General features: G+C 38.8%; 1 protein-coding gene across 1 annotated transcript in view; it reads left to right on the forward strand.

The window, feature by feature from the left end:
• Nucleotides 1–1,734: 1,734 nt before the first annotated feature.
• ppargc1a (peroxisome proliferator-activated receptor gamma, coactivator 1 alpha) overlaps nucleotides 1,735–16,266 on the forward strand; it is a 302,021-nt gene continuing 287,489 nt past the window's right edge. Inside the window, 1 exon segment of the mRNA XM_055051082.1 lies at nucleotides 1,735–1,818. Within this exon segment, the coding sequence (XP_054907057.1) occupies nucleotides 1,735–1,818 (84 nt within the window).

A 16,266-nucleotide genomic window follows, 5' to 3' on the forward strand; every position in this document is an offset into this window, starting at 1 on the left:
TCAGAAAAGTCGAACATGTAAGAGAGGAAACTTAATGACTCATCCTGGAGACATTTAAGTAAGTTGTAAGTGTACCCACTAACTTTTTTGTTTTCTGTTTTTGTATTGGCACTTTTTGAAGATTTACCCAATTGCATGAGAAATAGTCTGTCACCTTCTGTTTGATTGATGCTTGTTCTTTTTTCTTTCCGAAAGAGCGGCTGATTTGAGAATCACTAAATTAGTCTGAGTGTCTCTGCCAGCTGCACTTGGCTGCGTCATTTTTTCTAATCTGAGTTTTATGCCTTTCTGATAACGCACCATAATAAGGAGAAAATGAGGTGTATATTATTCTGCGTTATAACTGGGTATCTGCAATAGCTATTGGCAGATTATAGTAGTAGGTAAAAACCTGGGATTATACATTTGATTTTGCTACATCATCTCCTGTAAAACCATATATATGCAAATGGTTTTCACTTATACCACATAATTCAACTTCTGCCCATGCCGAATTCCAGGCTTAGATTTACTAAGAAAATTTAATGTCAGCAGTCTTTGTGAAGGAAGACGAATGATAAAGATGGATGTTAGCCTATAGCAGACAGTAGAACAAAGCCATCGGGAGGGTGAGAGAGATGTCATTGAAGAACAGGGAGAAAAGCACAATACCTGTCTGTACAAGTAAGGCCGCGGTTTGTAATATTTTGTTAGCTTGCAAATCCCTTTAACCTTAGAGTTACAGTAAAATCCTAACATGATTAAAAACAAAATAATGTGTCTGATAAACTACTGTATTCTAAACAGCAATGTTAACACGGTGGCTAGTTGAATTTTTGCACCTTTTGTCACATTCAAGGAGGGAAAAGAAAAGTCTCAAGTACGCATTCCTGTCAAGTCCCAAGTGATCATTTTGTTATTTCCTTTATTTTGTTTAAATATAAATAATTTGGTATGTCACTCGCCAAAGATTTTACATTTTGCAATTGACCACAAAAAGGTAATCATTTGTGGTTTGTAAGAGGAGAAATGCCCAATGTATGCAACAATATGTATAAAATACAACCAGCATCTCAATTAACTTCAATAAACTCTGAAAGTAGAACAGTGTGTGTAAATGATATGATGATTATTACCAGTTATTGAAACCAATTATGTTAATAATGACATTGAGCTGCTTGGATGTGCAGTGAAGAGGATTGTCCCAAACACTCAGTCATGTGGAACTAAAATTAACTCTAAACACTTGTAAGAGTCACTCGCTGGAACTTGAATGGAAATGTATTGAGGATCAACCAGCGAGCCAATTAAGAGAAAACTCAGATCGATTGGGTTTGTTTGCTCCCTTTAATTTTCATCTGCAGTCGCAAATCCGAAGAGCTCAAAGTTCACGAAACAAGAGCAGGTGTCATGACGCTGCTGACCCTTCGCTGACACCTGGAGGAGGATGCGTTTGGTTGAGGGGAGGCGGACCGCACCCAAACGCACCCAAACGCATCCCACCTCTGATTTTGGGGGAAGAGAACAAACCACGTGACCGAAGGAAGCAGCAGCCTGCATACCGCCGCTGTTCCGACTGACACCGTCCGCACAGCTGAACCGAGCTGAGCGGGGCTGAGCGCAAGAACAGAAGAGGCACACGTCGAGGGAAGACTTACAGAGCAAAACAAAAAACAAACAAACAAAAAAAACAAGAATCTCCTCCGACTCCCTCCTCCGACAGAGGCGGCTGCCTGGCTGCCCGGCTGGCTCACCATGGACGGTTATGGTCGGACCGAAGACGAGCTGTTCTCCTCCTCCTGCCTTCTGAACCTCACCTGGGAGGCTTGCTACGAGCAGGTAGGGCGGAACTTTGTCCTTCTCCGTCTCGGTTGAATGAGCTGTCTGCAGCGAGCCGCTGCGAACGAGCAGGTGCAAGTTCACTAACTTTACTTGCGTTACCTTTGCAGTTCTTTCAACCTGGAAATGTTGCCTTTTGCAACTTCCTGGGTTCTCAAAATGAATAGCAACCAGCAGCGTAGACAGAATAAACAGTGTGTCAAACCTTGTTAATATGTGGTACTTTCTGCTTTTCCAAGTTTCCAGGTAAGTGCGTGAAATCTGAACGCTCAAACTTCAGGAAGTGACTTTGTGGTGAAGTTTTGTCACATGGATCCGTTTATGGGGTGCTAAAAGTGACAGAATATAAGAAACGTCTCCAATATTTATCAAACGTGGCATAGTTAGAATTAAGTTGGATATGAATACATTTGTCAACATTTAATATGTAAAATAAATAAATGAGGATTGAAAATTGACTGTTTTCCAATGCATCATGAAATAATTTAAACTTGAGAAAAAGTTTTATAAATTTTTGATTGAAATATATAATTGTTTGTAGAATAGTTCTTAAAGTAATTATTTAATGATGTATTTATCAATTTATTAAATTATTGTACTTTTTGAAAGCACGTGGCAGTAGCTATTTGGATTGGAAAAGTTTTGGCTCTATATGGTGTTTGATACCATGAAATAAATCAAACTATATTCATGGTATGTCAAACAAATACATATCTGACTGATTGAGCTGGACATAAAATCAACTTTAGACTAATATTATTGAGTCTGTTTACATGAATAAGGCTAGCGAATATAAAAAAAACAAAAAACACCAAGACTGAAATACATATTTTTACTTTTTCTAAATAAAAAAATCTACATTGTTAGTAATGACATGTATAACCAAATGTACATTTAGTATATTTACTATATGTGTTCTTCCTATTCTATTTGATAAATGATGTATCAAAGTAATTTTTAAGGATTTCCTGAATTTTGTCATTGTTTTAACTCCATAATATTCAGGCTCGAGAGGCCTGTTTTCGCCCAGGTGTTTCGCTGCTGTTCGGAGATAATCACCCAATTCATTTCTTGAGATCAGTCATTTCTGCCTTAAAAATAAAACCACTTATTGTGTGCTGCATGAAATCCGTTATCATTCTAATTAGTCAGAGTGGCTGAAATCATCTGACACAAGAAAGCTAGCGAAATCACCCTCCGAATGGTAAGAGGGCTCCCAGCTATTGAGCAATTTACGCTCAATGATGGATGTCAAAATATTCTCTACAGCGATTTCTATGGTAATTTACTTGAATGCCACCATGAGAGCTCAGGATATACATGCGATATGTTAACATTCCACTGTGATCAGGCGTTAAGGTTGCAAAAAAACCAGAAGCGGAGGAGGACACTTAAACAATCACTTCCCCATGCTTTAGTGGGCCGCCATTTGAATTACGAGTAATCACAAATTAAAGAGGATTAGACCCTTTTAAAAAAAAAGGCAGAGCGCCTGATTTGCTGCGCTGAGGGATATAATGCAGGAGTTATTCAGGCAAAAGGGAAACAAAAACCGCACAGGGATGGCATTTTTATTTTTTTTGTGAATGTTCAACAATTAAAGCAACAGCAATTTCAGCTGCAAAATTGCTTTCAGCACATCAATCCAGGAGCTGAACATTTTACAGAACTGAATGTGCTTTAATCCCAGCACAAATTATGAATGTCTTCCATTTGTAAGTGAATGGCAAGAGAAAATTCAGAAATCAGCTTTAATGATTTTGAATGTAGCCATTTTCAGCTGGAAATCATAAACAGAATCATTAACTTTCATTTTGCTGCCGGCTAGAGAATATTTTTGAAGCTTGGATTGTTGTGGAGAGAAAATCAGAAATTTAAATCAAGTATGAGAGTCATAATGTCACAAAAGAAATGTAAATCTGTATCTAAATCATTTACATATCATCAAAAAGTGAAACTATTTCAGTGCTTCTCTTTGGCAAGTAAAACTCCTGTATTGTACAGATTCTTTGCACATATATTGATAGACTTCAAGTGTTTCTTCCTGCTAATTTTGATTATTACATTCAGTTTTTTTGTGATGGTTAGAATTTTTATACATAGTACATCCGGAAAATATTCGCAGCTCTTCACTTTTTCCACATTTTGTTATGTTTGCGCCTTACTCTTAATTACGTTGTAGGAAATGAAATAAAACTCAAAATGGAATTGTTTGCACTGATTTCTTCAGCGTCAAAGGAGTTCAGTTGTGGCAAATTCAGCTGAATGGACTTCATTTGGACATACGGTTCCTCAGCTGGCAGCGGGTCAGAGTGCAAACACCGCCCGATGGAGATCAAGAAGAACTACAAAGACAAACGGGCCAAACTGCGTACAGACAGGCGCTCTGAGTTTCTGGCATCATGTCCAAAATGACTTCATGATTTAATCGCTCCCAAACTTGGCAAATATAGATATTTGCCAATATATATTTGCCAATATAAATATTGAGCAAAGGCTGCAAATTCTCATGCAAGTGTGATTTCTTGGTTTTCTATTTTTAAATACATTTGGTATAAACTCAAAAAACACGTTTTTCCACATTGTCATAAAGGGGCGTTTGTATGTGTGAGGAAATTTCTAATTTGTCGTGCAGACTGAATGTCCCTCAAACCTTTAAATGGACTTCAAAATCTTCTCAAGCCTGCAGTCATCCCCGTTCATCATGCTCCTATTTCTGCTGCACTTTTTCCTTCCACTAACCTCACCATTAATATTCTTGGATAGAGCACTATGTGAGCAGGAAGCTTCTTTTGCAATGCACTTTTATGGCTTATCCTCTTTCAGATAAGCCATAACTGTGTATTAAAAGTAATTTTTTATGTAAGCTATTTTTCAGGGAGTCTGAAGTTTTGGTTTTGTTGTCTATTAAACAGAGATATTTAATATAAACAAGCATTTGTGATATATAATTCTATGTATAATGAAATATAAACTGCAGAATTTGAATTAGATTTATTTCTTTTCAATGACATCCGAATTCATTTAGATTATTCTGTAGTAGCAAACCACATAAGCTTGGTGATGTTTACATTCCGGCAGTCATCTGTGGTTACGATCTTAAAGTGTGATCATTTTTAAGTGTGATCATTTTTCTCCCACATCTACAGTAGTTACATACTTCATATGCTCTGTCTCAAAATTGTCTTTCTATTGAGGAGAAAAGCAGGTCATCTGCTCTGCCAGCTCGCTCTAAGATCTAAGATCCTCTTGAACTTTGCAACTTTTATGTTGGGTGGAGTAAATAAATAAGGAAGCAAAGGGAAATGTTGACACAGCCTGTCCTTGTGGCCAGATTATCCACTCATGCTTGAGCGCCGGGTAGAGACGAGGGGGAACTGTGGAAAACCCTGGGTCCTGCCTAAGGAGGGTGCATGCCTGCATATGTGCGCGTCTCTGCGCATCTATTTTCAACAGCGCCGACACGACGGCGACATTGCATGCAAAAAGGGCTTCGGGAGGAAGCTGCTTTTGCTTAATTACGACCCAAACTTATTCACTTTTCAGTGAACTCTCCTGTCTCGGCATACAGGGCTGCTGTCCGTGGTGCTGAAAGTTTCATCACACATTTTCTGCACGTCTTTTTCTTTTCTCTGGGCTCCCAGGCCACAAACCCTCCGCCCAGACTCTGGACGCTCTTCAAAGGCAATATATTCACTTTGCCTCGACAAAATGCATGCCAGCAGTAGGAAGTCTGGCTCCGACGGGTGAACTCTTATCATTCAAGACGTTTAGAAAAAAAAAAAAAAAGAGAACGAGAGAAAGAAAGAGCTGCAGGTTGCTCAGCATGCTCTCAGAAGCAGTAAGAACTAATATATGTTTTCATGTGTCTGCTGCTGCCTACAGCAAGGCTCCAGTTACATTACTGCACACTCAGTGGCTCGACTAAATGAAAGCTCCTTTGTGTGCGCTCTTATGTGCAGTATTTGATCCATGTGAGTCACTTTTTTTTTTCTGTGTAATGACTCAGTAGCCTGAATGGTCAGAAAGGAAGCTCACTTTTCAGCAGGAGAGGGATAAAAACATTTATGAGAATAGAAAGGGTTTAAAGAAAAAAAAGTTTGCAACGATTAGTGCCGTGTCTCTGGGTTCCTACTATGGAGATTTGAAAAGTCAGTTTATTAACACACTGATCCACAATTCGACTTCATCTAGTCGAAGCTGCATTAGACTAGGAAATCCAGATTTTTCACAGATTTCTTCTCTTTTGATTGTGAGAAACTGTTTGAGAAAACACAAACTTTTCAGACGCTTTACTAAAGTTGATGCTCTTTGAGAATCGGTATCAATAATAGAATCCACAACATTTACACTGGTTCAGTAAAATTTTTCTGCGGAACAAAGCTCCACCATTATTCACAAAAACTCACCTATTTGTGGATCTCCTGCCTCTAAAATACTAGAAAATGCAGCTTGGGAAGCTGAAATATCAATATGCCACTGGCTGACTTTTGCAATGCAGCCAACCAGGAGCACCATTCATTTTTCCTTGGTGCTGCTTGGGTATGCCACCAAAAACAGAGATAAAGAATACTGTAGATATTATCTGTGTTAGTGCTAAGATGATTTCTGTTGTGTGTACTAATGCATATTAGGGTATTTTTGTGTTAAAACAGGCTGTTATCACCGATAATATTCGTTTTATGAAGGATTATGCAATATAAAAGTCAATATATTTCTAGATAGGGATACAAGGATTTACAAAAGTATTCTTACCCCTTCACATTTTTCACATTTTTCTCGTCCCATTGACACTTCGCTTTTGGGATACATCAACACAAAGTACTACAAACTTACAAGTCTTTTGGAGTATATCTCTTTTAGCTTTGCACATATGCTTGAACAAATTTTCTTAATTTGGAAAATACTAAGAACACTAAGAGCTCACTAAGATCAGATGTTTCTTTAAACTCATTTATAGATCTTATGCAGGTTCTTATTTAGCTTTAGGTTCAGACTTGGTCAGTGTCATTCTTGCCCATAAACCTGCTTCTGTCTACACCATTCCAGTGTATCTGTGGCTCTGTTGTCTATTGTTCTGGATGATTATAAAGGCAAGCAAATTATGTCTCAGTAACAAACAGTTCTGTCGTCCAAAGAAAAACCTTCACGAACTCTGGAAAACAACGAGTCAAAGACAGTATCAGAGATTACAAGACAATCCTACTCCTTGGAGACCAAGTATCTTGAAAGGAATTATGAATACTTTATGTGAAGTAAGTTTTCAAAAATGTGTTCAAGAAGAGCAGATCATTTATGTACTGCACATACAAAATTGACAAATTATCAGTCATAAGAACCTTGATTGGAAATTTGAAATGTAAAAACCTTATCCTGGAACATCTTTTTGTTTTCCTGCACATTTCTGCTGGAGTTTGACCTTGAATCCGATGCTTTATGCTGCAGGACATTCTGCTTCATTTCAGTTTTTCGCAGAGATGGGTGGGACTTAGTGATTCATGTCATCTTCTATGCACTCTGTTCTCCACTATTTAGCTAATCTTTTTGATTAGCTGACCTAACTAACTAGATGCAGCTCTTTTTGCCCCACATACACAGACCAGGACTACATGTACTCCACGCACAATCTGTGTGTGCAGTTTCAAAATAGCCTATACCTTATGATAAATTACTGGACGTGTATATGGTCAAGCCTTTTTTTTTTTTCTTTGTCAGATAAAATGCAGAACTGCCTTGGGTTTAGCCTGCAGCTTCTAAAACAAGGTCAGCAATCCCTTTAATATGTTTTGCTTGTTGAATTAACCTCTGGTAGTTAAGGCTTCTGTCAATAAGTGCATTCAGGTGTGACTTCAGCTGACAGGGGTTGACTTTATGGTCAACATGAACTTACAGCCGGAGCAGGAAAGGACTGCTGCACTTCGGTTGGCCACAGTTTACTGGTGCAGGCTGATCCTGTGGGAATACTGGCAATAGGAACACTTTAAAGAACACTTTCTTTTTTATTTCTTTCTTGAGAATAATATCAGATTCCACCTGCAGGAGGGAGAGGAGAAAGCCAATCCAAATGGTCAGAAATATGACCCTCGGAGGCACTGCATCTATTCCTCTGCTGGTGGACTGACTAAATTGTTCTCACAACTTTCTCGCAATAAATGAGTTGCTGACTGAAAGACAAAACATTTTTCAAGACGGTAAAAAAGAAGTGAGCACTTTCTGCATGTAGATTGGTTCTTTAGCCAATTCTGGGTAGGTTTTGGCACAGCGTGCGGGAAGCAGCATCAGCAGTGCTCTTCTAAGTACAGCCACTTGTCTCTGAGTACGTGGAAATGTCATGTCTTATTTTGAGGAACATGCAGTGACTTTTAAAACTCAGACGTGAGGCAGAAGGAGATTTCTCTGACATTAATCCTATGACTTTTCTGCACAACTATTTTGAGGCCCAATTCTGGGGTTGCCTTCAATGTGCTTTATGTATTTATGTCAAGCTAGAATGAAAAAAAAAACAAAAAAACATGATTATGACATGACAAAAACTTTTGAGTTGTACTTAATACTTCACATTTTAAGATTATACATTTTGAAATAAACTTTTTAACCTGAAGAATATTTGAATAGGTGTCTATGTGCATCAATCACAAAATTTGAGCCATTCTTGAATTGCAATTGCAAAATCACTGCAAGGGCCTCAGATGGCCCACGGGCCATACTTTTAGCATCTCTGTTTAAAGCAGCACTATTTATGAATAGATTAAAGTTTTGACATTAGCATAGCTGGAGGTAAAATGAACACCCCACTGTCATTGTTGACACCTATAGCATGAAACATTTAAGTGACCAAAAAGAAAGCAGAAACTGATATTTCCATCAAAACTACCCTTTTACACCTGATTTCCAAGTCGACGTGTCTGTGATGTTTCCTTGTTTTTAATCAACAAGTTTGCTTCTTCTGAACATCTTGCTTCTGTCAGCAATCCACAGATGCTGAGCCTGTCAGCGATGTAATGAGAAGCTCGTTGTTTCTTTGTAGCATATTGCCAAGATATGGATGGAAAATTATCTAATCAAGACTTTGCAGGATCTACGTCACCTGACCCGCTCAGCATCTGTTCGGGCTTCCGCAGGATTTTGACGTACTTCACAACAATCAATTAGGCTTTTGTATGTTTTTAACTGTGTTTAACTTTTTTGTTTAAGCTTACATACATATTCATCATAAAATACCCACAAAATTGCCCAGAAAGTAGCGCATGTGAGAAGTAGGAGGCAAATGGTGCATGGTCTTCAGCAGTATTTACAATCCAAAATCTGAACAGTGTGGCATGTATAATAAGAAAGTTGCAAGGTGCTGCATAACAGAGATTATCAGTACGATTTCATGCCCAAAGGGAGACTTGAGCCAGCAGAGGGAGCAACAAGCTTTATGCCTGGTGGGGCCATGGAGAATATCTTCTAATTTCCTGAAAAATGCTGCCGTTCTGAAACGGCTTATGTCTGTTTACTGCTCGTTGGGAAAAGGAGAGAAGCCGGAGTGTTTGATGCTCTCAACTTTAATTGAGTTTCTGTCAGAGACTTGTTTTCACAGCTAAATTAATGTAATCACAAGTTGAGTTAGCAGAGATCATAATCAGTTTTTTTTTTTCCATTTGCACCGTTCAGTCTGAAACCAGCATCTCCTTGCAGGGAAGCACAGGCACACCAGACTACATTCTTTGATTATGTGTGGGAAAATGTCTTCCTCGCCATTGACAATCTGTTGGTACTTCACAAAAATCAGAGATGAAAGGAAGTGCAGCTTAGACTGTGAAAACTCCTTGCCTTCTCACCGGGAGGTAAAAGCACTCTTGCAAACACCGAATTGTACATCTGAAGTGTTATCAATTCCACCTGAAACGGAGGGGCCCCGGTGGCGGCGCTGAACCCCACTTCTTTTTGATCGTACCAGCAGCGCCTGTAAACAAGTATTTTCCCCATCATCTTCTCTCCGCCTGTCTCGCTCCGTTCCTCTGCTCGCTCTTTTCCTGCCTCTCCTGCACGCCGAGGTGTCTGGAGGGGGAGGTTCCTTTGATTATCTCTGCTGCCGATTAATTGCTTTTCTTAACCTCTGCACAGACGTGCTCCTACACTGCCCTGGAGCCTGCCGCATGCGCCCACCTGGACCCCTGCCAGGAGCAAAAAAAAAAAAACCAAACCAAACACTGTGCGCCTGCTGTCTCCCAATTACTGACCTTCATTCTTTCATTTTGCCAAGGATGTTATCACAGACACTATCAATGTGTTTACTTTGTTTAGCTCATAAGTTGGCACACAGCTGCAGCGTTGTCTTGATTTTGAAACAGACTGAGGTGTGCAAATTTCTTTTTGAGGAGTCTGTCTGTAATAAAGTTTCAAAAATAATAGTCAGAGGCAGACTTCTAGGGATGTTCTTGAGTTGTGCTTCCCATGCATTCTCAGTGACCAACAATCAGAGTTCTCCTGTTTTCTCTTAGTAACGAGAACCTTGTCTCAAACTTGTCTAAAAGAAAAGAGAGGAACCCCAGAGGGTCCATCTTGCATTGAACTGCCTCATTCAGACCTTGGTCTGTTTTTCTTTTTCTTTTTGGACATCTTAAAAGCACATCCAGATGTCACATGAATATTTTATTTCTCATACCTCAAATGCAGGTGAGTTACATTTGCTTTTGCAATTTGTAGGACATCAATGCTCTGTCAACAATTTAGCTTTGTGCACTTTTGGATAAGAACTACACTTGTTTGACTTTGTTTAAATTCTAATCACATTTTATGAAAGGCATTTTTCAGTTTCTTGTAAAGTCAGAACTTTACAATATAATATATATTATAGGTTAGGGTTTAAATTCCGATTCACACTCCAATTCAGAAGGTGGCAGTAGAGCTCACTGAAAACTGTTTGCCAACCGACAGTAAAATGGAAGAAGGAAAACACTTTGTCTGGTCGTCTGTTGTCCTCGGTGCTTCTTCATCAGTGGTTGCCGTTTCTTTGAATGTTCTCATTCTTCACTTTATTAAAATATGAACTCTTCTCAAATGTGTCTACTGATGTCTTGTTATCACTTCTGTCCTTTGCTACTTCAGGAAATTACAGGTAAGTGAAATAACACTGAAGCAAATAATTTCTCATGACATTTGATTTGAAACAAGCAAATTGAAGTGGAAAGTTTAATAAGAACCAAATTGTGATGGCCAGATGATTTGGTCAGATAATCTCCAAAGTTGCTTCACTTGACGGTTGTTCCCAATATCTAAGAGGGGCATCTATTAAGAGGTACAGTGATGAACCGCAGGCAAACGTCCTTGATGCATGTTGGAAGCACGAATGACTCTGTAGTCCAATTCAATTAATGATACACTATACCTTAAATTAGTGAAAAGTAATGCTGGAAACAGGGAAAGGTGTCTGAATTCACAGAGAATCTCAGGTATGGCTTATGGATCTCCATAGCTGCAAATCAGTCAGTATGTACATTTTGACCAACAAAGGAATGCACAATTGGCACATATGCATCTCATCTGGTTCATGGAGCAATGGAGGAGGGCAGCCTTGTCTTATGAGTCAGACGGATGTCCTGATGGCTCACTAACCTGTGGCAAATATCGTACCTGGATGTAATATGGGATTAAGGGGAAGACGATGGAGACAGCATGGTGGTTTAGACAATATCCTTCAGGAAAATCTGTGGTCCTGCCGTTCATGTAGATTTAAATTTGTACCATGCATCGAAGGAACGTTGCAGATTATGTGCTCCCTTTTATGAAAACAGTATTTAGAATAAAGTCACCTTTGGTTCAGTGATGGTCTGAGGAGTGCAAGAAGTTTGATGCTTCTAAAGAAATTATCACTCCTCTCCTTGGTATCGATAAGAACATGCACTGTGTGTTTTGGATATAATAGAAGGGGACAGTGAAGGACAAATATGGCATGTCAGATCTACCAAATTTTCTAAAGCAGATCGAGTGAACAATCTTAGAGATACACAGTTGTAAGATATGGCAGGTTTTTGAGAATCACCTTGTTGGAATACAGTTTGTTGAACTGGGATCTTTTTGGAATTTTACGCCAGTTCAGATCAGTAAATATTAGCCAAGGTATAAAAATCCAGTTTAAATATTTTTTTTTGCCAAGTTGTCTCAAGATAGTTACTTTCTGAGCTGTTTTTGCTCTGAAAATTTAGGTTTAGGTGGTTTCACAAACTAAACCTTCCCCTGGAAAAGGAATAAATGCAGACAGAGTCCAAAGAAAAAAAGTGATCTCTATCTAACCTGGAGAAATTCAGCTTAAGACTTGAAAAGATAAAAAAACAAACAAACAAAAAAAACAAGTCCAACGTCTGCTGATATTCTGTATGTTTTGGATGTCTGTTTATGAGATTACAGGAAGTGGCTTCGGGGATCTCTCTTTCCGTGTGCAGCCTAATTAGTTCAGGTGTTTGATACAGAGAGCACTGTGGGGCTCCAGTCTAAGAGGAGCCGAGACAGCCCACACAGACTCGAGACACTCTCTCTCTCTCTGATACACGGATGCAAAGTCTGCATGTGTGGCTTGAACAGACACATAATGTACACAACTCACTTACTAACAGGCTGGACTCCCAGGACTCTATGGTAGAGCGTGGTGTTGCTGATTTTATTTTATTTTTTCCCATCAGCAGAAAGCTGGGATGAGCTGAGCTAATTGAGCTGGGAGGCTCGGTAGGGGGGAACAGGGCCCCTTCTCACACAGACTCGTCACTTCCTTCTTTATCCGTCCGGCACTGTCTTCAGTCCCACCTCTCCAGGCCACTCTGTGCAGCTCCAAAGATTGACTTTATCATACGAGTCCATGGTTCCATAAGTGCCAGACACACATTATTGACATTTTTATGAAAACTAGGTTCCCATTGTTTTGCAAAAGTATTCCTACCCTTTAGCTTTCTTGACCATAATTTGTTCCATTGTCATTTATGTTTGTAACATATTTTATAAGACTGATGTTTCAGACCAAACAAAACATTGGTTAATTGTGAAGCAGAAGGATAACGATACAAGGCTTTAAAAATGTTTTGCAAAACAATAGCCCTTTATTTCAATTCAATTCTGTGTAATTATTTCACAACAAATGTCTGTCTTAAGTCAATGTTCCGGAAGAGAGCGGAAAATGTCACATTTGGACAGTGGGGAAGTACTGGGGCTGTTCCGTCAGACCATCAATTCCCCAAACCACAAAAGAAATAATTAAAAACACACACAGGATCAGTGACCCAGCTGGATGGTGAAACATTTGTGGGTTCGTAATGACCACATCTCTTAAGACCGTGGGAGGGTTAACAAAAACCCTAAAGGAAAAATTATTTTCCTTTATCATTTTCATTCCACTTCACAGTTATGCACAACTCTATCCATACGTTCACATTTCATTTCTCAGTCTGAGTAAATACTTATATGAGGACCTATAATAGCATTGCAGTTTTGTTTGTGTTGGGTGAAGTTTAAGTTGACACGAACACACATTCCCCGCTGCACACAATACAGGCTAAATTGTTGGGAAATGTGCACAGGGTGTATCGCAGCAAACAAACTGACAACAAAAGCAGATTACCTGTTCTATTGGAGGGAAATTAAGGCATCACAAGCCTTTTGATGGGCCCTGGGAGGCCCATCATAAAAGCCACAGCAAGCTGTTGAGACAGATACTGAGTTGTTTCCATCCTTTAGCCGCACTTGGGGACTGATTATGGTCAGGCAAACAGCCTTTACCTGGAAAGTCACTTTCACTTTCTCGTCCACCATTTGTTAGTATGGCTAATGTCTCATTAAGTCTCACAGAGGGGAAATGATGCGCTCTTTGGGTGAAGGTTAGGCTGCCAGCTTATTGTAAGACAAAAAGACTGATTATCCAAGCACAGGCGGGCCTTAGCCTGCGTCTTTCTCTAAAACGTCCTATTTGTGTTACAGCTTGAGCTGCTTCATTAGCCATCATCTATTAGCCCTCCCTCCACCTCCCCCAAGTGAAAGTTAAAACATTTGGGCTAAATGATGAATGCTTGATCACTTTTGCATGGTGTTCTGTGAAAAGGAGTGGACTGAAAGGGGGTGGGGGGTAAATTTTACATTATCAAGGAGATAATTACAAAGCAATCAGAAGCTCTTTCCTGTAAAGTGGTAAACAAGCCAAGGGCTTCTGCTCTTTTCCCAAGAATAATTAAAAGTAATTTTGCATTCTATGCATCAGTGTCCTTTCCTCCACTCGGTGACCACCTCTTGGCATAATAAAAATGGCAGAATTTCTCCATCAGTGAGGGATCCTTCACTCTACAGTGATTTGGCATTTTAGGGACCTTTTACTGTCTTGTATTTTCTCATAAATCTGTGGTGCAGAATTAAATTATGAATCAGTATTTCCATTTTCTACATTTCTTTTTTTGGCATATACAGGTAATTCTGAACAGCTGTGAATCGCTGTGTCACTCAGCAGACGGTTTCCAGATATGGACTGCTACTCCTCTATGACTTTGTCCTTAATGCCTCAGTAACAAATGCTTTTATTGATTGGTCTAGACTAAAGAACATGGCAACCTGCCGAGCGAGAAATGTGGGAATATTAGATGAGAAGCCCAACCCTTTGGCTAAATTCTCAACCATAAAAACTAGAGGTCAGGAGTTGCAAATTAGCAACAGCTATAAACTCAGAGCAGGAAGGGAGTTCCATCAGTGGGAAGCTTTTACGAAGTTCTAAGCCCGCAGGGAGAGTCCTATACATTACGAAATTAATGTTTCATGTGTCCCAGGTTAAAATAAAAACAAAGTCATATTAAAAACTAATTGGTATCTAAATACCATCTGAAACGTATTTTTGAAGAATTAGAGCAACTAAAACTCAGATGTGTAGGAAACTACCAGTTTTATTTGAAAGTCACTTGAAGGATTAACGTCCATCAGAATTGACGGATTCTGTTGCTGGGCAGACAAAGTGATTTATCCTGCTTGGATTGGTGGTTGCTTTGCTAAGTTTTCTCAAATAACAAAAATTCTTACACATCTTTGCTCTGTTTGCTTCATAATTATGAATTTGTATATCTATCCATGTTGTAGCTGCTTGGACAATGCTGTTAAACATCAGCATAAACGTTGAATGATTTATTCCGGGACTTCTTTGAGGTTTTCTGTGCTGCATCAACAACACAGTGTGATATTGTTAGTAGTTCAGCTACTTTGAGCATGCAACAAGATTAAGAACCTGTTGCCACTGTCATGTCTGCAAGAAGACAGCTAAAAAAAAAGTTAATCTAAATGCTTGTGAAAATCATACTAGGTTAATTTGGATTTCCAGTTGGAGAGAAACTCACACAGCTCTAAATTAAGCATATGATTGGTGAGAGAGCAAAGAAAGTTGCTAGTTTTATATGCATCAAAATACCCTCTGACTAGACTTATCTAACTTTGCACACAAAAAACTTCTCTAATTTATGTGCAAATTGGTAAACGAAGTTTTCTATACATATGAAAAAACCAAGTTATGGCTAACTGATGAAAATACATATTTGTGTACTTTAAGTCTGAAACTGATGGTGGAAGTGAAGAAAACTCATACTTGTTGGGGCAGTCCATGTATTGAGATGAAACGGTGTTCAATGTGGCCATGGTATTAATGTAACAGGATGATAGAAAAAAAAAACATAACCAAACTTAAATTGAGAATAATTGATAGAAAATCAGTTAGAAAAAATATATATATGCTGATTAGTAATAGTGCTGTATCAATATTCTTACCTTGTGAATTTTGTTTTTCCATCTTTGTCTTAGTCCAATAACATTTAAATGTTTTCTGAGATTCTGGAGATAGTAAGACAGCCATTATCTGATTTGAAGGGATAAAGCCCCTTCACACTTTTAGCTGAAAAATGTAAAAAGCGATCTTTTCCTATTTACATAATGTTGTCAATGTGGTATAGCTTAAGAAAAAAGAAAAACATTCCTTTCGAAAAAAAAAAACATTTATAGCTACTATCTAAAAAAAGATGACAAATTTCTGTTGCATGTCATCAACCTCCTCTTTGTTTCTAACCTGTGCCTATAACTCACAATGCCTGCAGGCTGTATCACATCAAAGCATTGACATGTAGCCATTACTCTACTTTAAACAACGCCAGAATAAGTCAATTATACTTGGAATCGATCAATATAAGTCCACTGCTGCTCATTTAAAAGACTTGTTTAATCTGAATGGATCTTGTGTTTTTCTAGTTGTGGGTGCGTGACACCTTGGGTTGGCCCATGATGGATCTCCTTGAGTGACAACTACAACCCTTTGATTTATGGTTGTTTATCACTCGAGTAAGGCTGGAGTGGACCTCCCTCTTAGGTTGCCATAATTTCTTCCTATTGCATATATTAAATTGCACGCTTGGGCGTTTGACAAACCTCACACACCTAGACAATCTAAGAACTCACTGC

Source organism: Poeciliopsis prolifica, unplaced genomic scaffold, assembly GCF_027474105.1.
Source record: "Poeciliopsis prolifica strain line A6 unplaced genomic scaffold, Auburn_PproV2 SCAFFOLD032, whole genome shotgun sequence".
Lineage (NCBI taxonomy): Eukaryota > Metazoa > Chordata > Actinopteri > Cyprinodontiformes > Poeciliidae > Poeciliopsis > Poeciliopsis prolifica.